Source organism: Lithobates pipiens, unplaced genomic scaffold, assembly GCF_037356315.1.
Source record: "Lithobates pipiens isolate NorthernLeopardFrog02 unplaced genomic scaffold, aLitPip1_a1.2 Scaffold_18, whole genome shotgun sequence".
Taxonomy (NCBI): Eukaryota; Metazoa; Chordata; class Amphibia; order Anura; family Ranidae; genus Lithobates; species Lithobates pipiens.
The window spans coordinates 41390083-41416154 of record NW_027507758.1 but is presented as its reverse complement, the minus strand read 5'-3'; the positions used below and the strand labels follow the sequence as shown (position 1 = coordinate 41416154).

Here is a 26072-nt window from a genome sequence, read left to right as displayed (position 1 = left end):
TTAGAAATGTTATTTAATAGCAAAATATATATATAGTTCATAATATAAAAAAAAATTAAAAATTGCTGAGCGCCGTTAAAGTGTTCGGGTTTGACTTGCAGAAAAGGTGGCAACCCCAAATAGAGCACCTTTGGGTTTCCAACACCTGGGTGAATCTATACCGGTACTAGCAAGGGGTACCTAAAATAGTGGCCGTGGAGTGTATATATAATGTGATAAGGTATATTATATATATATATATATATATATATATATATAAAATATAACAATGTATAATATGCTTGTATAAAAGAACATCCAATGCAGGCTTTACTTCTGCTTGAAGCTCGCTATAAATACTTAATACAAATGTGACTTTGGTGGCACGTCGCTTTGTTTGATCAACTGTGACACGAGTCTTTATTTTAGATCGTTCGGTGTACACCATGCCGACCTGCTTTGTCACTGCTCAACGTCTTCCTCACCCACACTTACCGTATATCGTTCTATACATAGCATCTTTATAGCAGAAACATGGTGTTACATGTTGCCAACAATCACAATAAAATGTGGAGTATAGAAACAACTACACAGTATATTCCCGTTATATAAGTAGTTTCTATTCGATGGGACACATAACAATCCGAATGATTGCAAAATGATCTTTAAATTATTTTTTTCAGGGTTTTTTTTTTGCTTTATAATATATGTGACATCACTAATCCCACACATTCGTTTTTAAACAGAATATTATTATGAACTTTATATTCTTATGTACAAACATCAAGCATCAGGAGCCCATCATTTCAACGACTAGTTATATTTCTTCAGTAGTTAACCACATCAATACCGGAAACTTTTACCCCCTTCCTTCCCAGACCAATTTTCAGCTTTCAGCGCTCTCGCACTTTCAATGACAATTGCGCGGTCATGCTACGCTGTACCCAAATGAAGTTTTTATCATTTTGTTTGCACAAAGAGAGTTTTCTTTTGGTGGTATTTATTCACGACTCCGTTTTTTTTATTTTTTGCGATATAAGCGAAAAAAAGAGAGGAAAAAAAAATATTTTCTTCTATTTTAAAAGAAATCCAATAAAATCACATTTTGTCATAAATTTAAGCGAAAATGTATTCTGCTACATGTTTTTCGTAAATTTTTTTTCCATTAAGTGTATAATAATTGGTTTGTGTGATCACGGACAGATGTACGCAAATGATCATGTACAGATGTGTGCAGATGATCATTGGGACATGTGATTTTAGAGGGACATATGTGGGGGACATGTGTTTTTATTATTTGGGGACATTGTGTGGGACATGTGTGCTTTACATTGTGTGGTGACACTAGGTTGGTGATCAGTGAGTAAAAAGCTGTAAAAAAAACAGCTCATATTCACTAATCACCAGACGGCTGCAGCGATCCGCTCTCCTCTCCTCACCTACAACTTCTGTGTGAGGAGAGGAGAGACGATTACCTAGCAACCGGCTCTGTGTTTACATCACATGACAGCTGTAATTGGACACGGCTTCATGTGATCAGGAGGGCCAATCACAAGGCTCTCCCACCGATCGGAGATGTGCTGTGTTCGGGTGACACAAGCGCATCTAAAGGGATGTTCCTGAACGTCCACTCAGAAGGAGAGAGCGCCCACTCGGCCGTTTATGTACATTGGTCGGGTGAGAAGTAGTTAAAGAGTCTGTTGAGGTGGGAGTAAACTCCTATGGTTGATATTTACCTATAGGCAGTGGCGGCCCGTCCATTAGGGGCGCCCAGGCACCGTTCTCTCTCTCCTCTCCACCCCTATATGCACCCCTATCTACGGCCACCACTGCCGCTCCCTATTCACGTGTCCAGCCCCTTTGGCATACCTCCCAACTGTCCCTGATTTCGAGGGACTGTCACTGATTTGGAGCACTGTCCCTCTGTCCTTCATTCCTCCTCCTTTGTCCCTCATTTTGGTCTGATCTATATAGTAGTACATAATGCACTTTTTATCTTTCAAAAAGTGTTCCCCAGGGCTAAACCTTCCATCCAAAATCTAATTTGCTGCATTTGTACATTTTAAAAGCCAATACAGAGGAATAGTAGTGATTAAAAAAATCCTTGTGGATTTAATTAACCTTTTTTTGGTAATTCTCCTTTAAGGGGGTGTGGCAGGGGGCGTGTCCTATGCCTACATACATTTGGTAGTAGGTGTCCCTCATTCCTATCTCAAAGTGTTGTGAGGTATGCCCTTTGGGGTCACCGGGCATATAAATTACAGCAGCGGGCATTTTTTAAGCACCTGATTCGAGCCATAGACTCTAATAGGCTTCAAAATAGCATGGACTTGGGTCACAGAGCATGCGATCTGAGCCCATCCAGGTGTGATGCAACAGCGAATGAGTATTTACTGTTGCAACACTGATCCTCCTCCCGGCCAATCAGAAAACAGGTATGAAACACGTTTCCCAATTGGCCAAAAAGTCAGGCGATCCTATGGGACCAGGGCTGGGGCTACCGCTAGGCAAACTAGGCAGTCGCCTATGACACCCTGCTGCCTAGGGTGCCCGGCCACTGGTGTTCCTACTCTCTTCTCTCTGAAGCAAGCAAATAAGTCTCAGCATCAGTAGGCAGCCGCTACTCCATTTGCACATAGTGTCAGAGGCGCAGCAACGACAGAGGACTGTGTCCCGACTCCCGAATGAATGGAAGCAAGCCAATATTCATTGAAGGGCTCTGGTAGGCTGCATTGATGGGCGCTGGAGAGGCTGCATTTGATGGGCACCGGTGAGGCTGCATTGGAGGGGCACCGGAGAGGCTGCATTGGAGGGGCACCGGTGAGGCTGCATTGGAGGGGCGCTGGTGAGGCTGAATTTGATGGGCACTGATGAGGCTGCATTTGATGAGTGATGGCAAGGCTGCATTGATGGGTGCTAGTGAGGCTGCACTGATGGGCGCTGGTGAGGCTGCATTTAATTGGCGCTGGTGAGGCTGCATTTGATAGGCACTGGTGGGGCTGCATTTGATAGGCGCTGGTGGGGCTGCATTTGATGGGCGCTGGTGAGGCTGCATTTAATGGCCGCTTCATTAAAAAGGTGGGGTATAGATCGGCAGGGAAAAGGGGGTGGAATCAGTGGTGCAGCCAAGGGGGGGCGGCAAAATGAGGTTTCGCCTAGGGTGTCAAAAATCCTTGCACCAGCCCTGTATGGGACGCCAGGAGGAGCAGAGAGGAGAGGACTGTGTCCCGACTCCCGAATAAATGGAAGCCAGCAAACATTCATTGAAGGGCTCTGGTAGGCTGCATTGATAGGCGCTGGTGAGGTTACATTTGATGGGCACTGGTGAGGCTGCATTTAATGGGCGCTGGTGAGGCTGCATTTAATGGTTGCTGGTGAGGCTGCATTTGAAGGTCGCTGGTGGAGCTGCATTGATGGGCACTTGTGAGACTACATTTAATGGGCACTGGTGAGGCCGCATTTGATGGACGCTAGTGAGGCTGCATTAATGGGCACTGGTGAGGCTGCATTTCAGGGGCACTGATGAGGCTGCATTAAATGGGCGCTGGTGAGGCTGCATTGATGGGCACTAGTGAGGTTGGATTGATGGGCGCTGGTGAGGCTGCATTGAAGGGCGCTGGTGAGGCTGCATTTGAGGGGCACCGTGAGGCTGCATTTCATGGGCGCTTCATTAAAAAGGTGGGGTATACATCGGCAGGGAAAAGGGGGTGGAGTCAGGGCTGAAGCCATGGGGGGAAGAAGATTCAGAAACGACTAAACGTCTGAACAACAACAAGCCTATAATAAGGCTTACCTAAAGGTACAGTAAATATCTTCTAAACAGTGCACAGTGAATTTACTTGTGAATGGGCCGGCAACGTCACCGGCACATGCGATCTGAAGGAATCGCATACCCGTGCCGTTCCTTCAGAGTCCTGTGCCATTAATAGCGGCACCCGCACACATACGCGGGAGTGACATTATTGCCACATGGCTAACCAGATGACCCCAGGATGTGGACCCGAAAAGGAAGACAGGGTGAAGATTGAAGCCCTGCCAACGGTGGCATCATGTCACTGGAGAACTTTGAGGGATAAGTTCACTTTTTCAGAAAAAATAATAAATGTAAATTTTTTTGAAGGTAAAAAAAAAGGTGCATTTATTATTTTTTGTTGCAGGAGCCTGAAAAGCATTACACCAGCAATCAGCAGATCACTGATGCCATGCACACTGTCAGTGTATCTGCTTCCTCATACCTCGTGATGATCCAGAAGCAGCAGCAGGGCCGTCTTTAATATTGATTGGACTCTCCATGCTGTTTTGCTCTCCATCTGCTCTGAGACATACAATAAATAGCAGCTAGACTCAAAACCCGTTTACTGAATCAGAACAGGCAGCGATTGCATTTGGTTGCCAGAGGTTACAGTGTATCATTACAGCTCACTGACTGGTTGCTAGAGTTCACAGCACACATTACGACTCACTGATTAGTTGCTAGAGGTTACAGCACATGATTTCTGCTTGTTGATTGGTTGCTAGAGATCACTGTTCATCAATACTGCTCACTGGTTGCTAGAGGTTACTGCACATCATCTCCTCACTGCCTGCACACCATGGACTGCGGAGGTGAGGGGACCCATCAATAGACAGAAAACTCCTAGGGATCCTAGGACTCGTGGGATCAGTGGCAGTGCTGGGGTGGGGGGGAAAGTGTGATCGATGACAATGCTGATTTTTTTTTTTTTTTACCAACTACCAATATAAAGAGGAGTTTTAACACTGGCCATCATCAATGTAATAGGGGTTTACACTGACCACTAATGTAATATGGGTTTACACTGACCATTGATGTAATAGATGCATTCACAGCAATCACAAATGTAAAGAGGGATTTACACTGACCACCAATGTAAGGGCGACATTCACACGGGCCACTAGGGATGAGCTTTGAGTTTGAGTCGAACAGCGAACATTTTGGGGAGTTCGCGGCAAATTCGAAAAGCCGCGGAACATCCTGTACAAGTCTATGGGAGAAATCTAAAGTGCTAATTTTAAAGGCTTATATGCACGTTATTGTCATAAAAAGTGTTCGGGAGCAGTCATTTTAATAATGCTTAAAGTGAAACAATAAAAGTGTAATATTCCTTTAAATTTCGTACCTGGGGGGTGTGTATAGTATGCCTGTAAAGGGGCGCATGTTTCCCGTGCTTAGAACTGTCCCTGCACAAAGTGTCATTTCTGCAGGAAAAAAAGTCATTTAAAATCACTTGCGGCTATAATGAATTGTCAGCTCCCCGTAATACAGAGAACAGTCATTGATAAAAAAAAAAAAAAATGACGTGGGGTTCCCACCAAATACCCATATCAGACCTGTGGTATGGATTTTAAGGGGAACTCCATGCCAATTTAAAAAAAACAAAATGGCGTGGAGTTCCCCCTAAAAATCCATACCAGACCCTTTATCCGAGCACGCAACCTGGCAGGCCGCAGGAAAAGAGGGGGGGGGGGCGAGAGAGCGCCCTCTCCTGAACCGTACCAGGCCACATGCCCTCAACATTGGGAGGATGCTTTGGGGATACTGTCAAGGAGAAAGAGAACGTTCCAGGTACTGAGGAAAAAGGTTCTTGTTCGCTTTCAGATACAACTTCTTCAAGGTTAGAGATTTCTTTAGTTCTGAACCAACGTGCTGATTGTCATAATCTCTGGCTAGAGATTTGTTCAGCCCTGAAGTGCCTAGCTGCGAGTGGCTACTCTCTGGGTGGTAATAGATACTTTGTTATACTAGCAGTTCAAGGTGCCTGAGTTTCTTCACCCTTGCCCTCTGTTCCCATACGAGACTGTATTGTTGGCCGTTAGCCCTGCAAATAAAAACCTTTCAAAAGGACTTTATTGGTGTCAGCGTCCAAAGTTGTTGGGTATCAACCCTGGGAGCCCCTAGACGTAGAAGAACAAGCCAAGCGGAGGTAACCGGTAAGCCCAAAAGGTTAAGGCTGCTATATATATATATATATATACACACACACACACACACTTTAAGATATCAATTCTGGATTGACTTACCGGAAAATAAACAACAGCCATTATAGTGGTGCACTCAAGGTCATTTTCTTTTAAGAACTGATACAGGCACTGCCATTGCATTATTTGCAGACAATTCCTCTTTTATCAAGGTGTAATGCAGGGTTGACCAACGGCCTCTTATTACTCTGTGCCAGCGGGGGATCTCCTTCTGCTCACTAATAAAGTGTACCCTGGCCAGTGTCCTCAGCATTCAGGGTGTCCTCCCATGCTCCAATATGGCTGCCACTGTGTCCCTCTTTCACTCAGTTGCAGCAGTCCACTTCCAGCCTCAGTCTCTCCGCAAAACGTCCCCTCTTCCTTCTACTCCTCAGCCCAAGAAAGCTACAACACTTCCCCTCCTCTCCACCACTGTGCTGCTGGAAGCTGAAGTCCTTTCCTCTTAAAATCTAAAGCCTGTCCGGTATGTAGAAACTACACCTTCAACAATCCTCCACACTTCTCCAGAAAAAAAGGCTTAAAGTATAACTAAGGGCAAAACTTTTTTTTAAGTTTTGGATAGAGTGCAGAGGGATTACAACCTCGTCAGCTTTTATTGCTATTTGTGCCTCTGTTAGGGGGATTCACCCTCTTTATTTGTCCTGTTTACCATTGTCATTGAAATAGAAAGAAAATCCCAAATTTTGGGTTATCCCCAGAACAGTAATAGAGGGGAAATCTTCCAATAGGGACACTAGTTCTGGTGACCTGGGGGTCCTCAAGAGATTTCCTTGATTTGCAGGGATTTTCTCTCACTTCCTGTTTTGGCTATGGAGCAGGAAGTGAAGAAAAATCTCCTAAATGTACAGGCAGGCTGTAGGCAGCTGCCAGCAAAGGGAATGTACCATGTTAGTAAACTAGCTAGTCTGCCCAGGTTAGGGAAGGTTAATACGAATTCTACAGTTCCCACTCTTTCTGGGCTTTGCCTCTCTCCATGTGCCCTTTTTAAAAGGGGGAAGGGCTCTGCTCACACAGAGGGAGCCTGCAGGGGAAGAAGACAGAGACAAGCCATAAAGATGTAATCTCTGGTACTTTACAGAGAGGGTTTTGCTCCAGCTCCAGTTAAGTGCACACATAAGGCCAACACTAGGTATATGGCGGGACCCCATTCTGTAACTGTGAGTGAGGTAACAGAAGTATGCTGTACTGGTGGAGTAGGCATGTTACAGTGTGGAATGTCATGTGACAAATTACTTTTCAGAGGAACTCTGCACTTTATTACTGTACACAGTGAAAGCTCATCTCTATGTTGGGAAACTGTCTCAATATTAGATTGGTCCCAGGCATTGATGAGTGAGTGCGCTCTGTGCAGAAAGGTCCCCCTGCATGCAAGGTGAGTGACCATGCCCACACTGTCTGGCGTAGTCCATGAATAGTGATGGACGAACTTCCGACGGGACGCTTCGCGAACGCGGACCGCGAACGCGGCCGATAGTTCGCGAAACGGAACGTTCGTGGAGGGCCCCATTGACTTCAATGGGAGGCGAACTTCGCAAACCTATAGGTCAAATATGCAGCCACAAAATAATTATTAGCTGTGCAAACATAGTCCCACCACATGGCCAATGACATAACACATGTATGAGGGGAATCTGGGATCGACAACTACAAGCATTCTTTTTTTATATGGGAAATTGTTCTGACAATTCAGGACTGTGGAGCGCATGAAGGCAATGGAGGAGAGGGAAGGTCAGGGACCAGGGTAGGCAAAGAAGAGGGTGCAGGAGATGATCACCAGCAGCGTGACATACAGCAATGACACCTACACCGTGATAGAGTCATCTGACAACAGCACCGTGATAGAGAGCACTGACATCAGCAGCGTGACATACAGCAATGACACCTGCACCGTGATAGAGTCATCTGACAACAGCACCGTGATAGAGAGCACTGACATCAGCAGCGTGACATAAATCACTCACACCAGCACCATGATATACAGCACTGACAGCAGCACCGTCATAGAGAGCACTGTCATCAGAAGCGTGACATACAGCACTGACATCAGCACCGTGATATACAGCACTGACAGCAGCACCGTGATAGAGAGCACTGACATCAGAAGCGTGACATACAGCACTGACATCAGCACCGTGATATATAGCACTGACAGCAGCACCGTGATAGAGAGCACTGACATCAGCAGCGTGACATTAAGCACTCACACCAGCACCGTGATATACAGCACCGACAGCAGCACTGTGATAGAGAGCACTGACATCAGCAGCGTGACATTAAGCACTCACACCCGCACCGTGATATACAGCACTGACAGCAGCACCGTGATAGAGAGCACTGACATCAGAAGCGTGACATACAGCACTGACATCAGCACCGTGATATACAGCACTGACAGCAGCACCGTGATAGAGAGCACTGACATCAGCAGCATGACATTAAGCACTCACACCAGCACCGTGATATACAGCACCGACAGCAGCACCGTGATAGAGAGCACTGACATCAGCAGCGTGACATTAAGCACTCACACCCGCACCGTGATATACAGCACTGACAGCAGCACCGTGATAGAGAGCACTGACATCAGAAGCGTGACATACAGCACTGATATCAGCACCATGATATACAGCACTGACAGCAGCACCGTGATAGAGAGCACTGACATCAGCAGCGTGACATTAAGCACTCACACCCGCACCGTGATATACAGCACTGACAGCAGCACCGTGATAGAGAGCACTGACATCAGAAGCGTGACATACAGCACTGACATCAGCACCGTGATATACAGCACTGACAGCAGCACCGTGATAGAGAGCACTGACATCAGCAGCATGACATTAAGCACTCACACCAGCACCGTGATATACAGCACCGACAGCAGCACCGTGATAGAGAGCACTGACATCAGCAGCGTGACATTAAGCACTCACACCCGCACCGTGATATACAGCACTGACAGCAGCACCGTGATAGAGAGCACTGACATCAGAAGCGTGGCATCAGGCTGCTGCAACAATCAGTAGCACAGCAAACCTATATACACCTAACACCTATACCAGTCCTGAAAAGAACTTTTGTGTACCAAATAGCTAGCGGTTTATCTCTCCCTGCTCCAAACAGCAACCTTTCCCTATAGTGACAGAAGAAAGAATGTAAAATGGCCGCCGGATCGGGTGCATTTATAAGTTAGGGGGAATGTCCAAGTGTCCATGTGCTGTCATGTCTCAATTGGCTGTCCTGTACCCCATGATGGATGTGTCATCAGGTCAAAGTTCCTTTACACAGTAAAAACACGGAAGTCCGCTGGGCGAACGGCGCCAATAGTCCGCCGAAATGGCGGACCGCGAACAGCCGAAATTCGCCGCAAAACGACCGCTGGGCGAACTGTTCGGCCATCCCTATCCATGAACCCTATGGGCTTACAGCTTGGAGGAGTCGGCAAAGACACACCAGGGGGGTTATAACCCCCATTATTCCGGTCGGCAAAGATGCACCAGAGGGGTTATAACCCTCCCTTATTTCATTCAAAATGAAAAAAGATTTTTTTTGCCTTTAATTCTACTTAAACAAAAAAAAAAAAAAAGACTAATGCAGGCATCTAGTAACTGGTTCACACATACAGGTGTAACCATGCCCTACAAACAACCCTTGGGAATGTGCAAAACATGGACGTGTTTCCCTGTTTTGCACATTCCCGAGGCTTGTGTGTAGGGCATCCCATTCTTTTCAATGGGCTGCCCTACATTTGAGAAATGTGGAAAAGAGGTCTCTGACTGCAGCACCATGCGGCTTGGCATGTGCATTTGCAGATGTGTGGGGATGCCATTAACAATAGTGCTGCTGTGCATCTGTTAATGGCAGTGGGTTTCTATGCATGTCAGAAAAGCAATCAATTTTGCACACATTCCTGACACACATACATGTGAACTTAGCCAGCCTGGTAAACGCTTCTGAAACACCCTATTAGCAGTTTTACTGCTACAGGGCGGCAACTGCGTGCCAGATCATGCATTATATATATGTGTATGTATACATACATATATATATTTATATATACACACACGTGTGTGTGTGTGTATATAATTTATTAATATTCTAGTAATGGTGGCAGTCAGTGACTTATAGTGGGACTAGGATATTTCAGCAAACAGTTGGGAAACTAACTGACGCTTTTAGGGAATCAGTGACCCTAATACAGTGCTAAAAATATGCACTGTCACTGTACTAATGACACTGGCTAGGAAGGGATTAACATCAAAGGGTTAATTGTGTGCCTAGCTAGTGTTTAGGTGTACTGTGTGAGGAACTTTTAATAGGGGAGGTAGTGGATTTTATCCCCTGCTTTGCAGGGACGCAAACTCCATCCCTCCCCTCCTTGTTAGGACTGCAATCTGCCTTGTTTATATATGCAAATTGCAGTTCTGTCTCCCTGCCTGACGATTGGTGGGGGAGGATGAGTATCCAGCACCCCACCCCCCCCCCCAGTCAGATCACATGTGTGTGTATATATATATATATATATATATATATATATATATAAAACACACATACATACACAGTCATGGCAGAAATTGTTGGCACCCACCCCAGAAATTTTTCAAGAAAATCAAGTATTTCTCACAGAAAAGTATTGCAGTAACACATGTTTTGCTATACACATGTTTATTCCCTTTGTGTGTATTGGAACAAAACAAAAAAAAAAAAGGAAGGAAAAAAAGCAAATTGGACATAATGTCACACAAAACTCCAAAAAAGGGCTGGTCAAAATTCTTGGCACCCTTAACTTAATATTTGGTTGCACAACCTTTGGAAAAAATAACTAAAAATCGGTCGCTTCCTATAACTATCAATAAGCTTCTTACACCTCTCACCCAGAATTTTGGACTACTCTTCCTTTGCAAACTGCTCCGGGTCTCTCTTATTGGACTGGAGCCTTTTCCCCAACAGCAATTTTAAGATCTCTCCACAGGTGTTCAATGGGATTTAGATCTGGACTCATTGCTGGCTACCATAGAACTCTCCAGCGCTTTGTTGCCATCCATTTCCGGGTGCTTTTTGACGTATGTTTGGGGTCATTGTCCTGCTGGAAGACCCAAGATCTCGGACACAAACCCAGATTTCTGACACTGGGCTCTACAGTGCGACCCAAAATCCTTTGGTAGTCCTCAGATTTCATGATGCCTTGCACACATTCAAGGCACCCAGTGCTAGAGGCAGCAAAACAAACCCAAAATATCATTGAACCTCCACCATATTTCACTGTAAGTACTGTTTTCTTTGTAGGCCTCATTCCGTTTTTTGGTAAACAGTAGAATGATGTGCTTTACCAAAGAGCTCCATCTTGGTCTCATCTGTTCACAAGATGTTTTCCCAGAAGGATTTTGGCTTACTCAAGTACATTTTGGCAAACTGTAGTCTTGCTTTTCTATGTCTCTGTCAGCAGTGGGGTCCTCCTGGCATAGTTGCCAACATTGTAAAAAAAAAAAAAATAATAATAATATCGGGACACTTTTTTGGCAGTAGGCAGAGTTGTATTATAATTAGGGGGCGGGGCATGCGGTTATAGGTGTGGCATATAAAAAGGCAAAAAAAGCGGCAGCAAAATATGGGCATTGCTTACATGTGGGCGTGGCTCAAAGGGGTGTGGTTAGAGTCTGAGATTCCAGGGGAGAGAAAAGGGAGACAGCAGCCCCCCCCCCCCCCCCGATCCTGTACCACAATAGCAATATGTGTTTGCCAGAGTTTGACAATCAGCAGATAAAGATACTCCAAATACCTGGTGTTAGCGCTTCAATCATCCCGGCGCCATGATTGTTATGGTGTCAGGATGATTGAAGCGCATTATTTCTATTATTACATTGTAATATGAAATGAAATCATTCAACTCACCATAATGCAGAATCAGTGGGAGCCATTAGCGCGGCACTAGCCACGTTGCCTGCCATCAGGTGTCCCAAGCGGAGTCTGTCCTTACATCAGGTGCCCCATCAGAGGTACCTTCCTCACATCTGTGTCCATCAGCGGAGCCCCTCCTTACATCTGGTGCCCCTCTGACATCCAGACTGACCGGCCCCCACATCCACAGACTGGCCCCCACATACTCACTGCACGGACTCCCCCGACAGGACATTACATCTCCTGGCCTGACTTTGAACTGTGGCGCCGCTCACTGCTCTTCACACACCCTGGCAGCGGGGGGTGGGCGGCGCCACAGGTTCTCTATTGAAGACCAGCTTCTGGTCTTTTTAAAAATGGCGGCCGGCGGAAGACATTGTCTCCGCCGGCCGCGGCAAAAAAACGGGAAATTCAATTTCCCGGGACAAATGTCCTAATCCCGGGAATGTCCCGGGAAATTCGGGACAGTTGGCAACTATGAGTTTTTTTTATTCCTTCAGCCAGCAACCTGAATGAAAAAAAAAATCAAGTTTTCTACATCCACATTGTATGCTGATATCAGGAAATAGGCAGCAGAAGCCAATCTAATGATTAGCTTGTGTCCAACAGGGGAAGCTACATACATAGCTGTTGAACCCACTGAATTTTGATCCGTGTGTTCTCGGCCTAACTGTACAGGTAACCGCACCATTCCCATCCAGCACACTGACTTTTTCTGTCTTTCACTCTGCTCTCCCCCACTTATCAACATCTTCCTTGCATTTCAGCACACCTAACCGCAGGGTGTATTTTATTTAAAGCAACTCGCTTTTAAATCATAATATTTAAAGAGCAACTGTCATCTCTGTTCCACAGCAGGGGGGGACTCCACGCCATTTTTTTTTTTATTTGGCGTGGAGTTCCCCTTAATAGCCATACCAGACCTGAAGGTCTGGTAATTGAATTGGGGGGGGGGACCCCACGTTTGTTTGTTTTTGTTTTTAAATCAATGACTGTTCTATGTATTACGGGGAGCCGACAATTCATTATAGCCACAAGTGCTTTTAAATGACTTTTTTTTCCTGCAGAAATGACACTTTGTGCAGGGACAGTTCTAATCACGGGAAACATGCGCCCCTTTACAGGCATACTATAGACACCCCCGTATGAAATTTAAAAGAATATTACACTTTTATTGTTTCACTTTAAGCATTATTAAAATCACTGCTCCCAAAAAAACTGCAGTTTTTAAAAGTTTGCATTGATACATGTCCCCTGGGGCAGGACCCAGGGCTCCAAACCCTTTTTATGACAATAACTTGCATATAAGCCTTTAAAATTAGCACTTTAGATTTCTCCCGTAGACTTTTACAGGGTGTTCCATGGCTTTTTGAATTTGCTGTGAACACCCCAAATTGTTTGCCGTTCCGAACAGGCAATGTTCGTGTCGAACACGAGTTCGACTCGAAGCTCATCCCTAATCCTGGCCACATACAGAGGCCCAACATACAGGGAGCACCTTCAGATGTTCTAGGGACATAAATTACACACCCAATTTCCTGACAACCTATCTGTCAGAGAATTAGTAGACCAGACTGTGTGGACTCCACAGAGGAAACCAGAAACACATGCAAGTGAAAAATAATGGTGTTTATTTACACAAGTGAAAAGTAAGTGAATATAATAGTGCACAACCAACCCAAAAACCACAAACAATGATATATACAAATATTGGGGAATACCAGAATTGTAACAAAAGCCAGGCCGAGGTCATACACAGGGGGGTCAGCAGATGGGTAATGATGGGGAACCAATGGGACAGGGCGAGGAAAGATGGATGATGGGCTGTAGAGCAGGGATCCAAGGCAAACAGGAGGGACAGGTCCAGGATGGGGTCAGATACAGGCTCAAGGTCAGAATCCAGGGAGAAAGATATCAAGGCAAGCATGTGTGGGCTTGCTGGGTATTTATAAGACTGCATTATTTGTCCTCAAGTAACACCTGAGTGCAGGAAGTGTTGCCTGCTCCTTACTGCCAGGATCCATCCGCTGGTGGACGCTAGTACTGCGGCCCAATGGTGACATAACACCAGCAGGGAAAGTCTCTCCTGACAGTTACAAACTGCCAGGAGACACCTGCTGGTGGACCTCAGTACTGCATGCTAAATGATGGATCTTACCAGCGGACAGACCCTTTCCTGACAGTACCCCCCTCAAAGGAGCGGCCTCTGGACGCTCCAATTGGCTGAAATTGTCCATAGTCTATGGCGTCAAACAGAACACTGGATGGGGGGGTATATCAGGCTGTGCAACAGGCTCTTCAGGCAGGGCATCTAGGTAGACAGAGGGCTCCAGGTCATCGGCAGGGTCCGGGTTGTTGGACTGGGCAGCAGTCACCTTGAACAGGGCAACAGGCACATCAGCCTGGGCAGCGGGCACAGGCACACATCGGACCGGGAAACTGGCGCATCAGACCGGAAGGCAGGCAGCGGCACGTCAGGCTGGAAGGCAGGCAGTGACACGTCAGGTGCATCAGATTGGAAGGCATCAGACTGGAAGGACGGGAGCAGGACATCAGGCTGGACAGCGGGCACTGGGATGTCAGGCTGGACAGCGGGCACTGGGACGTCAGGCACATCAGACTGGAGCATAGGAAGTTCAGGCGGAGACACTGGCTGGATAGCAGGCAGATGTTTGGCAGAATCGGGTGGGTGATCAGGTTCAGCTGGCATGCAGGCAGACTGGAGCAGGTTGGTTGGTGTGGAGGCAGGTTGCGTTACTGGCAGGATCAAATGGGTAGGAAAGAACTTCCGTCTCTTTAGATTTAGCTACTGAAGACCTGTAGGTAGCTGCAGATCTATAGGTAGGGGGATGAAGCAGACTGGAGAGAAGGGCTGGAATATGGCAAGGAAGAGGTAACAGTAGCTAGGGGAAGTTCTTGAGGGATAGTAGGCAACGGGAAAGAGGCAGTTGGATTAAAGGCAGGGTATGTGCAACAGGAAGAAACAGAGTATTGATATTTGGTGGGGAGTAGAGTATATTGGGCTGAAACTGAGGTTGCCATAGGTGATGGTGGAAGAGGCTCTTGGGCAGGCAGGTCTTTGGTAGCAGAGATGGTTTGTTGTGGGCTGGCTGTGGCTGATTGCAAAATACCAGACCATGCTAAAAGTAGTAGTTGTACAAACTGTGGGTTACATACTGCCTGTCTGACAAGGAATTGTACAGAATCAACACATTCTATTATCTGTTGGGAACAGGCTGTGTAATGCTCAAAAAAGTAAGGGGAATCATCTTCCAGAAGCCATACCAGTGATGTGACCTGATTAATACTGAAAGGGGGAGAAAAATCATCATGGCCCCCCTGGGATGCAGGGCCAGCAGGGCCGTTTTTTAAGGCAGGGCAAAAGGGGCACCTGGGCCCTGTCATTGTTGTGGGGCCCAAAGCAGCTGCCTCATACTTGACAAATATCCTGGTTTAAATTCCCTCGTCCTTTGAGGGTTTTAGTCCTGTGCTGTGTCCCAATATCTCAGTGTGAAGTGTTGCTACTAATGCTGCCCAGCTCTGCCCTATTGTTTGTAAAGATGACTCATCTGCAGACCCTGTGTTTACATGTAAATTACCAGCATTCATATGTAAATAGGGGCAGCCGACAGCATTGATATGTATATCATGCCCCTCTGAGGTCATATCCACAGTTATCTCTAGCAACCAATAAACAAGCAGAAATCATGTGCTGTAACCTCTAGCAACCAGTCAGTGAGTGGTAATGATACACTGTAACCTCTGGCAACCAATCGCTATAGCTGCCTGATCTGATTCAGTAAACTGATTGAGTCTAACTGCTATTTATTGTATGTCTCAGAGCAGGTGGAGAGCAAAACTGCATGGGGGGCCCCCCCCAAGAAAAGTTTTGCCCAGGGTCCAATCAATATTAAAGACAGCCCTGAGGGCCAGCTCTGCGCAGATTTGAATTAATGGCTGAACATCCCCAAACAGCATACAGCCCTGATCAACCCAGGAGTGAGCTAAACGAATCTTTCAGTGTCCGGCGGAGATAGTCACTACTCTCAGACACCAGCAAAGCATAATAACGAATCACCTCTAAATTCATTTCAGCAAAGCAACCTGAACCAAGATGGTTCCTCTGTGTAGCCACTTCTGGTCAGGGATGGCCTTGGTATACTATCAGAGAATTAGTAGACCAGACTGTGTGAACTGCACAGAGGAAACCAGAAACACATGTAAGTGAAAAATAATGGTGTTTATTTACATAGGTGAAAAGTAAGTGAATATAATAGTGCACAACCAACCCAAAACCACAAACAACAATGATATATACAAATAGTGGGGAATACCAGAATTGTAACAAAAGCCAGGCCGAGGTAATACACAGGGGGGTCAGCAGATGGGGAACCAACAGCACAGGGCGAGGACAGATAGATAGATGGATGGATGGGCTGTACAGCAGGGATCCAAGGCAAACAGGAGGGCCAGGTCCAGGATGGGGTCAGGCTCCAGGGAGAAAGATACCAAGACAAGCATGTGTGGGCTTGCCGGGTATTTATAAGACTGCATTAATTGTCTTCCAGTAACACTTGAGTGAAGAAAGTGTTGCCTGCTCCCTACTGCCAGGATCCATCCGCTGGTGGACGCTAGTACTGTGGCCCAATGGTGACATAACACCAGCAGGGAAAGTCTCTCCTGACAGTTACAAACTGCCAGGAGACACCTGCTGGTGGACCTCAGTACTGCATGCCAAATGATGGATCTTACCAGCGGACGGACCCTTTCCTGACACTATCACACGTTTGAAGGCCCTGGAGCATCAGGACAATGGAAACGCCCACAAAATGACCCCATTTTGGAAAGAAACACCAACTTATATTCTATGAGGCATAATGAGTCTTTTGAACATGTCATTTTTTTCCCCACAATTTTTCGGAAAAATTGTGGAAAGAAAATGAAAACACATTTTTTTACACATTTTTACTACACTGATGGGTGCTGATGAGGGTCCACTTACTGATGGGCACTGTATTAACACTGATGAGGCACTATAGAGCACAGATGTGGCACTAATGTAGCACTGTAGGGCACTGCTGGGTACAGATGGGACACTGCTGGGGCAGTGCTGGGCACAGTTGGGGCACTGTTGGGTACTGGTGTGACACTGCTGGGGCACATATGTGCACTGATGGGTACAGATGTGCACTGTAGAGCATTGCCTGGCACAAATGTGGCATGGCTGGGTACTGATATGGCACTGCTTTGGCACAGGTGTGGCACTGCTGAGGCACAGATCTGCACTGCTGGGGCACTGTAGCGCACGGCTGGGCACAAATGTGGCATGGCTGGGTACTGATGTGGCACAGCTGGTTACTGATATGGCACTGATGGGCTCTGATGTTGCACTGCTGGAGCACAGATGGGCACTTGGAATACATGCAAAAAAAGCAAGCAGCCTCAAGTTGCAGCTTCTCCCTCCTCTGCTCACACGATCAGTGTGAGGAGAGGAGAGAACCGGACAGGACGCCGGTTCATGGACAGTGATCGCTCTGGATCTGCTGGACGGAGTGATCACATGGCAAAGGGGCGGGTACTAGGGACCCGTAGCGTCATGGATCGGGGTAAAGGGCCAATCCCAGCAGCCCTTTACCCCGATTTGTGATACGCTGGGCCCCGAGTACACGGCGAGCATGGACACTCCTGTGTGTGCGCCCCAGGGTGTGTGTGGGGATCGTGATTCTGGGGGGACATCATTGTGCACCTCCCAGAATTATCCAACCACACTGTAGCCATCATTCAGCTATGGCCCGGTTGGAAAGTTTGTGTGTCCCAATACTTTTGGTAATATAATGTATGTGTGATTGGACAGAGGTGGAGAGAGAGGAACAGGACTATCTAGGAAGACAAGATGAAGTAGATTGTGTATTTTATACCTGGGGAGCCAGAGGCAGAAGAGAACACTGTGCTGGGATGGGATCCTCCATATAGAGATGAGACAGTTTGAGCCGCCAAACAGTTCTTTTCAAGCATGGAGAACTTCCACTTCATGATGTGACCATTGGTGTGTTTTAGGGCTCCTGAGGCATTATAGATGCCGACATTACAGACCAGCTTTTTAAAGGCGAACTCGGGGCTCAACCCCCCCTTCTCACTAGATTTACTGGGTTCAGTTACAGGGAGGGTTACTCTTGGGGCTATAGGGGGGATTAGTATTGGGGTTACAGGGAGGGTTATTCTTGGGGATATAGGAAGGGATAGTATTGGGGTTACAGGGAGGGTTATTCTTGGGGATATAGGGAGGGTTAGTATTGGGGATACAGGGGGGGTATTCTTGTGGATATAGGGAGGGTTAGAATTGGGTTTACAAGGAGGGTTATTCTTGAGGATATAGGGAGGGTTAGTATTGGGGTTACAGGGAGAGTTATTCTTAGGGGTATAGGGAGGGTTTGTATTAGGGTTACAGGGAAGGTTATTCTTGGGGATATAGGGAGGGTTCGTTTTGGGGTTACGGGGGGGTTATTGTTGGGGATATAAGGAGGGATAGTATTGGGGTTACAGGGAGGGTTATTCTTGGGGATATAGGGAGGGTTAGTGTTCGGGTTACAGGGAGGGTTATTATAGGGGAAATAGGGAGGGTTAGTATTGGGGTTACAGGGAGGGTTATTACTGGGGTTACAGTGAAGGATGTTCTTGGGGATATAGGAAGGTATAGTATTGGGGTTAATGGGAGAGTTATTCTTGGGGATATAGGGAGGGATAGTATTGGGGATATAGGGAGGGATAGTATTGGAGTTACAGGGGCGGTTATTCTTGGGGATATAGGGAGGGATGGTATTGTGGTTACAGGGAGGGTCAGAGAGAGCTATTGAGCTATATAGTAAACAGCAGGCTTTTTTTCAGCCAAGTTGCTTAGGATAGCCTAGAAAATACTTGAAAAGGAGCTGAGTGCTCCACCTCCTGGCTGTAAATGAGAATACAAAATAATCCTATCATTTTACAAAAAATATATATTATTCAAAAGTGCTTAACAAAATCCATACACAAACGCATTACTTTTGGTTTACATTTTATTCCAATTTACACAGCAGATTTCTCCCTGGAGACACAAAGCAGTTAGCAGTTGAGGCAGCCATCTTGGCAATTGCATGCACCAGATCTGGTGGGGAACTTGAGTTAGGCGATATGAGTTCCACCTCTTGTTCTGACTCCTGCACAGGTTTGCTTTGGTCAAACATTTCTTCTGGTGTGCTTGGTATATTCACTTCACAGCTTTCAGGGATCAGTGTTTCTGGTGATGGGCTCTCATAGTTACATAGTTAGTAAGGTTGAATAAAGACACCAGTCCATCCTGAGTGAGTACACACTCACATCAGTCCCTACCATCAAGGATTTCAAGGATATCACCAATTTCTTGGACAGAAGCCAATTAACCTACCAGCATGTCTTTGGAGTGTGGGAGGAAACCGGAGTACCCGGAGGAAACCCACGCAGGCACAGGGAGAACATGCAAACTCTGAGCAGGTAGTGTCATGGTTGGGATTTGAACCAGTGACGCTTTTTACTGCTAGGCGAAAGTGCTACCCACTACACCACTGTGCTGCCCGAATATAAGAAAAACAAATATAATAAACGCACACCGAATATATTAAACGCACACCGAATATAAGAAAACGCACACTCCATCTCACAGCAACCAGATCCTCTGGAAGGAGCAGGACACTGTCCCCACCCAGACTGAGAATGGACCCTGCCTGCTGCTGGCCGTCATGAACACCCTGCTGGCATGGAAGGTAAAGTACCGAGCATCACACACAGCTTCCCATAGACAGGCACTGCAGACTGGGACATGGTACACAGGAGGGGCTGCAGACAGGAACGGGGCTAGAGATCTCTCTCTCCACCTTCCTCCCTCCCCCCTCTCTCCCCCTCCCCCCTCCCCCCCTCTCTCCCCTCTCTCCCCCTCTCTCCCCTCTCTCTCTCCCACTCCCCCTCTCTCTCTCTTCCTCCCCTCTCTCTCTCCCGCTCCCCCTCTCTCTCTCTTCCTCCCCCCTCTCTCCCGCCTTCCCCCCTCCCCCCTCTCTCCCTTCCCCCCTCTCTCTCTCTTCCTTCCCCCTTCTCTCTCTCCCTTCCCCCCTCTCTCTCCCTTCCCCCCCTCTCTCCCTTCCCCCTTCTCTCTCTCCCTTCCCCCTTCTCTCTCTCCTCCCTCTCTTCCCCTCCCCCTCTCTCTCTCTTCCCCTCCCCCTCTCTCTCTCTTCCTCTCCCCCTCCCTCCCTCTTCCTCCCCCTCTCTTTGAATTTTTTTTTATCCATTATGGGCGTGAGTGGGGCCTCGTGTCTAAATTTTGCCTAAGGCCTCACAAAGCCTAGAGCCGCCTCTGCCCCTGGCTCTATGACATTGTTATGAGCCTCTTCATGGTACATCGGCCACGGTGTAAACACATTCTCCTGGCAGTATGCCGTTGGGAAGAAGTTCTGTGGTGGCTGCTGAATCTGGTACCCAAAGTCATTGATGTAATTCTGCTCCCCTGGCTCTATGACATTGTTATGAGCCTCTTCATGGTACATCGGCCACGGTGTAAACACATTCTCCTGGCAGTATGCTGCTGGGAAGAAGACCTGTGGTGGCTGCTGAATCTGGTAGCCAAAGTCATCAATGTAATTCTGCTCCCCTTGCTCTATGACATTGTTATGAGCCTCTTCATGGTACATCGGCCACGGTGTAAACACATTCTCCTGGCAGTATGCTGCTGGGAAGAAGTCCTGCGGTGGCTGCTGAATCTGGTAGCCAAAGTCATCGATGTAATTCTGCTCCCCTGGCTCTATGACATTGGTATGAGCCTCTTCATGGTACATCGGCCACGGTGTAAACACATTCTCCTGGCAGTATGCCGTTGGGAAGAAGTTCTGTGGTGGCTGCTGAATCTGGTACCCAAAGTCATTGATGTACTTCTGCTCCCCTGGCTCTATGACATTGTTATGAGCCTCTTCATGGTACATCGGCCACGGTGTAAACACATTCTCCTGGCAGTATGCTGCTGGGAAGAAGTCCTGTGGTGGCTGCTGAATCTGGTAGCCAAAGTCATCGATGTAATTCTGCTCCCCTGGCTCTATGACATTGTTATGAGCCTCTTCATGGTACATCGGCCACGGTGTAAACACATTCTCCTGGCAGTATGCTGCTGGGAAGAAGTCCTGTGGTGGCTGCTGAATCTGGTAGCCAAAGTCATCTATGTAATTCTGCTCCCCTGGCTCTATGACATTGTTATGAGCCTCTTCATGGTACATCGGCCACGGTGTAAACACATTCTCCTGGCAGTATGCCGCTGGGAAGAAGTCCTGTGGTGGCTGCTGAATCTGGTAGCCAAAGCCATCAATGTAATTCTGCTCCCCTGGCTCTAAGACATTGTTATGAGCCTCTTCATGGTACATCGGCCACGGTGTAAACACATTCTCCTGGCAGTATGCTGCTGGGAAGAAGTCCTGTGGTGGCTGCTGAATCTGGTAGCCAAAGTCATCGATGTAATTCTGCTCCCCTGGCTCTATGACATTGTTATGAGCCTCTTCATGGTGCATCGGCCATGGTGTAAACACATTCTCCTGGCAGTATGCCGCTGGGAAGAAGTCCTGTGGTGGCTGCTGAATCTGGTAGCCAAAGTCATCAATATAATTCTGCTCCCCTGGCTCTATGACATTGTTATGAGCCTCTTCATGGTACATCGGCAACGGTGTAAACACATTCTCCTGGCAGTATGCCGCTGGGAAGAATTCCTGTGGTGGCTGCTGAATCTGGTAGCCAAAGTCATCGATATCATTCTGCTCCCCTGGCTCTTTTAGGTTCATATGAGCCTCCTCATAATCCATTGGCCAGGGTGTGAAGAGATTCTCCTGTCTGACTGCTGGTGATGGCTGAAGAAAGACCATTTGCTCTGCCAATTGTTGAAGAGCCGCCTTATAATGGTTCTCCATTGGATTTGATACTGGTCCATGGATGTTCAGTGGTAATATTGGAGACCTGTCCATTGGTTCCTCCTTCTGACACTCACTGTCATCACTACAGTCAGCAAAATTAGGCTTCTTCTCTGGCGATAATGGTGGATGTGAAAATAAGTCCATTGGTGACATCTTCAGACTGTCGCTCATGTATGAAAAGCCTGTGAAATACTCCTGCTCATATCGTGATATTGGAGCCTCCCAGGCCAGGTAGTTGATATACTCATTCAAGGGCATGCTGTTATTTGATGGTTCCTCACAAATCTAGACAGAGAAAAAGACATTCATTACTGCTTCTAATTGATACAGAGAGTGGTAACAAACCCCACACCCAAAGTGCAGCAGATTTCACCAAGTAGGCTCCTTCCACCCTAGCTCCCTCTAGTGGTCAGATAACATACACAATAATTAACTCCAATAATGAACAGAAATCATTCAGACCCTACTGTATGATTATATAGTGATCACGAATTCATAGACAGGTCTGAAAAGTCTGTTTAAAACAAATGTCTTAGATGGTGAGGAGCCTGCTGCTGAAAATCTCCCCTCCCCGTCCAATGTCTTTGGACTCTATTATCTGTATACTTACTGGTTCGGATTTAGGTGGCATTGCTTTTTTTCGCTCTAACTCTGCCCAGTCGATGGTCTTGAAGAACGGATTGTTCCTGATGTCACTGACTAGATGGTTTCGTTCCTCTTGGTCTTTCCACAGAAGCTGTAATGAAGAATGAAATATAATGAGATGCTGCATGACCAATAACAATATCTGAGCAATAGAGGAGCTTAAGGCTCTCTGTAACTTACCTTAACTAAGAGGTTATGGAGGTCAGGGTCCATACCCTCCTCATAATCTGGCTCCATTTCAAGAATATTCGTCTTTATTTCTTCCCAGTCCTCCGTGGTGTAGAAGGGATGTTTCCCAAACGCCATCTCGTATACTATGACTCCAAGGGAGAAATAGTCAACCATACTGAAATAATACATTTTTTGCAAGACCTGTAGAAACATAAGAGAAAGAGGGATGAGCACATTGTCAGACCAAGCAGAGGACAGAGATGACAACATAGCGACATATGTGATGTATAAAGCTCATGCATGACTAAAATTGCAGTGAAACGGCATCAAACTGAAGTGGAGCTTGCGAATATTGGAGGTGGGGCTTAAACAGGATGTATAGTCAAAACCCCTTTTTTTTTTTTACGTGTCGGATAAAATAGAAAGGGATTAAACACTCTGGGGCTTTGCCTAGAGGTGCCCTTTAATTGCCCCAATTAAAGTAGGTGGATGAAGGTATACTGACCCCAATAGCTCAATTTTCACAAGCGCTCCCCATGTTAAAGAGGAGAAGGGAAACAGTGGGTGAGCAGTTACTGGAGGTTTTACCCCATTCATATGTGTGAAATGGGCCAGGCAGATGAATCCATCTACCCTCGGCCTCAATGTCCCCTACAAAGAAGCCCCAACACTGCTCCATGACTCAGAACTTCCCAGCTTTTGTTGGGGATATGGTTCTAGCCTGGAAACCCATTAAAAGCAACCGGGTCACCAGTGGAAACATTCTCTATTTAGTGGAAGTGGAGCACCCCTTTATCTCTTCTCCATATCCAACCATAATAATGGGTATATCTTGATAAATGTTCTAATTAAATCTGATATCGGGAGCATACTTACTTCTGGAGCCATGTAGATTGGTGTCCCTGTATGTTCGTTACTTCTCTTAGCCTGGGTGACTCCCTTCGCTGACAAGCCAAAATCCGCAACTCTGGCATGGCCAGCGTTGTCTAACAGGATATTTTCTGGCTTGAGATCTCTGTGAACGATCTCTTTGTCATGCAGGAATTGCAGGCCGCAAATAATTTCCGCTGTTAGGTTTCTGATGGAGAGAGAAATACATGGATTAGCATCAAAAATCATCACACACCAGTTAATGGTAAAGATAAAGTGAGTTCTCCCTATAGTACATAGGGGTATAGATGGATGGGATCAGCTGGAGGGGCCTGGATAGGTCACTGCCTGTTCTCAGTGGTCAGCCTCCCCCGACTCCAAAGTGACCCTGACAAACTTACCTTAAGGTGTCCAGAGGAAGTGGAGCTGAATTTCTTATCAGGTCGGAGAGATCTCCTCCGCACAGAAACTCCATAACAAAGGCCAGATGGTTCTGTGAAAATAGGAAAAACAGGTTACGTTATAGACATTGAAGTTTTCACTTTGTGAAGGAATATATGAAGACACGCACACCAGCAGAGAGTGCAGTGTGGCATCTTTACTAAATGCTTCCTGGGGAGGAACTCAGGAAACCCAGACAGAGAAGAATATTAGACCGCCATTGCTGGAAGACCTTTACCACAATACTAGTTTTGTCAAGTTGTTATGGTGGCCCAATGACTTCTATATTTTGGCTTCCCATCCTGAAAGATGTATGTCGATCAGGAATCCTGATTTATCCTGCCTTGCCAGTTGTAGACGTGTTCTGACTCAGTGACTCAAAGTTTTAAGGCCAGAGATAGCCAGGCAACTAGTAATGTCTGAAGTCAGTAATGGCGGCCTCTCAGTATGTGGTTTCTTGAAGGAAAGCCTCTACTCTGTACAGTTTATGTCACTAAGCTCCAGCCTTGTAGGAAGCACTCTAGAGACTTCTTCTTTCACCTTTACTGCATTGTCCTGATCAATAGCCAGAGCCCTCAGAAGAACCTGATGTGGGACACAAGTTAAGCTTTCTTCTGCCTCCTCCAATTCAGCACTTAGTGCCTGAAGGACTAGATGACGGGTCTGAACACTGTCATCTCATGGGGCAGGGGGATGCTTTGCCATGTGTAAGTTTTGACTACCAAAAAAAGTCACCATTTGCATAACTATTGTAGGGAGTCTGGATCAATAGTGGAGCGCAATACAGGAAAGAGAAGAAGAAATTGGGAGATTAAAAGACTTACGTTTGTTTGGAAAGATCCATAAATATGGGTGATGTATGGGCACTCTCTGCCTTCTTCCAGAATCCATCTTTCTGTGAGTGCCATCCAGGGTCCACATCTCAGTAGTTTTCTCTTTGAGATGAACTTTACCGCCAGCTTTTGGTTAGTGGCTGGATGGGTGGCCAACACCACTTTCCCAAAGCTCCCTTCTCCAAGTTCCTCATGGAAGGTGAAGGTTTCAGCATATAGTTTCCTGATACTGCAGGATGGGACCAGTTCAGATGTCTTCTTGTTCATGGTGGGGATGGATGAAAGTGAACTCCACACAGACATTTTGTCTCCAAGATATGAAGGGACCAGAGGTGATGACTCACTTATTTTGCACTTTGGAGGTTGTTGTTGCTTCATAAAGTTGGCAAATGAAGCCCAAAATTTGTTTTCAACCTCACCATTAGAAGGAGTGAGTGAATTTTGCTGGTTCTCATTAACTGTATCCAGTTTAATCTCACTGGTGGATGGAACCAGTGCAATTTGCTCACCCTCAATGGTAGATGGGGAGACTGCACTTGGTTGGTCCTCCACAGTTATAGCCAGAGTTGCCTCATTGTCACTGTTGGCTGAAACCAGTGCAGTTTGCTTACCCTCAATGGTAGATGGGGAGACTGCCCTTGGTTGGTCCTCCACAGTCATAGCCAGAGTTGCCTCGTTGTCATTGGTGGATAGAACCAGTGCAGTTTGCTCACCCTCGATGGTAGATGGGGAGACTGCACTTGGTTGGTCCTCCACAGTCATAGCCAGTGTTGCCTCATTGTCACTGGTGGATGGAACCAGTGCAGTTTGCTCACCCTCGATGGTAGATGGGGAGACTGCACTTGGTTGGTCCTCCACAGTCATAGCCAGAGTTGCCTCGTTGTCATTGGTGGATGAAACCAGTGCAGTTTGCTCACCCTCAATGGTAGATGGGGAGACTGCCCTTGGTTGGTCCTCCACAGTCATAGCCAGAGTTGCCTCGTTGTCATTGGTGGATAGAACCAGTGCAGTTTGCTCACCCTCGATGGTAGATGGGGAGACTTCACTTGGTTGGTCCTCCACAGTCATAGCCAGAGTTGCCTCGTTGTCATTGGTGGATAGCACCAGTGCAGTTTGCTCACCCTCAATGGTAGATGGGGAGACTGCACTTGGTTGGTCTTCCACAGTCATAGCCGGTGTTGTTGGCTCTCTGTCACTGGTGGATGGAACCAGTGGGTTGTCCTCCCCCTCCAAGGTGGGGGTGGTGACACTGGGAGATGATGGATCATATTCTCCTGGAGAGAGA

At 46.8% G+C, this 26072-nt stretch overlaps 2 protein-coding genes across 2 annotated transcripts; both read right to left on the bottom strand.

The window, feature by feature from the left end:
* Positions 1 to 18778: 18778 nt before the first annotated feature.
* On the bottom strand, positions 18779 to 22838 carry LOC143986668 (uncharacterized). The gene is made up of 3 exons (XM_077485074.1): positions 22438 to 22838; positions 21117 to 22112; positions 18779 to 18820 (listed from the first exon to the last, which is right to left on the bottom strand). The coding sequence occupies exons 1-3, from the start codon at positions 22597 to 22599 to the stop codon at positions 18779 to 18781; spliced, it is 1200 nt and encodes a 399-aa protein (XP_077341200.1). The 5' UTR covers positions 22600 to 22838.
* A 1017-nt stretch (positions 22839 to 23855) lies between these two features.
* LOC143990043 (uncharacterized) lies at positions 23856 to 25705 on the bottom strand. Its single transcript, XM_077490272.1, has 2 exons — positions 24779 to 25705; positions 23856 to 24006 (listed from the first exon to the last, which is right to left on the bottom strand). Exons 1-2 carry the CDS (start codon positions 25649 to 25651, stop codon positions 23911 to 23913), a joined length of 969 nt encoding a protein of 322 aa, XP_077346398.1. The 5' UTR covers positions 25652 to 25705; the 3' UTR covers positions 23856 to 23910.
* Positions 25706 to 26072: the final 367 nt, after the last annotated feature.

What these genes read in the sequence shown, in the direction of transcription:
- LOC143986668 (XM_077485074.1), bottom strand. Translation starts at nt 22,599, where the DNA reads ATGCAGCATCTCATTATATTTCATTCTTCATTACAGCTTCTGTGGAAA. An exon ending in TGCCACCTAAATCCGAACCA is followed by an intron (nt 22,113 to 22,437) that starts GTAAGTATACAG and finishes TTCTCTGTCTAG; the next exon opens with ATTTGTGAGGAACCATCAAA. An exon ending in ATGAAGAGGCTCATAACAAT is followed by an intron (nt 18,821 to 21,116) that starts GTCATAGAGCCA and finishes TCTCATTTACAG; the next exon opens with CCAGGAGGTGGAGCACTCAG.
- LOC143990043 (XM_077490272.1), bottom strand. Translation starts at nt 25,651, where the DNA reads ATGACTGTGGAGGACCAACCAAGTGCAGTCTCCCCATCTACCATCGAG. An exon ending in ATGGATCTTTCCAAACAAAC is followed by an intron (nt 24,007 to 24,778) that starts GTAAGTCTTTTA and finishes CTATTTTCACAG; the next exon opens with AACCATCTGGCCTTTGTTAT.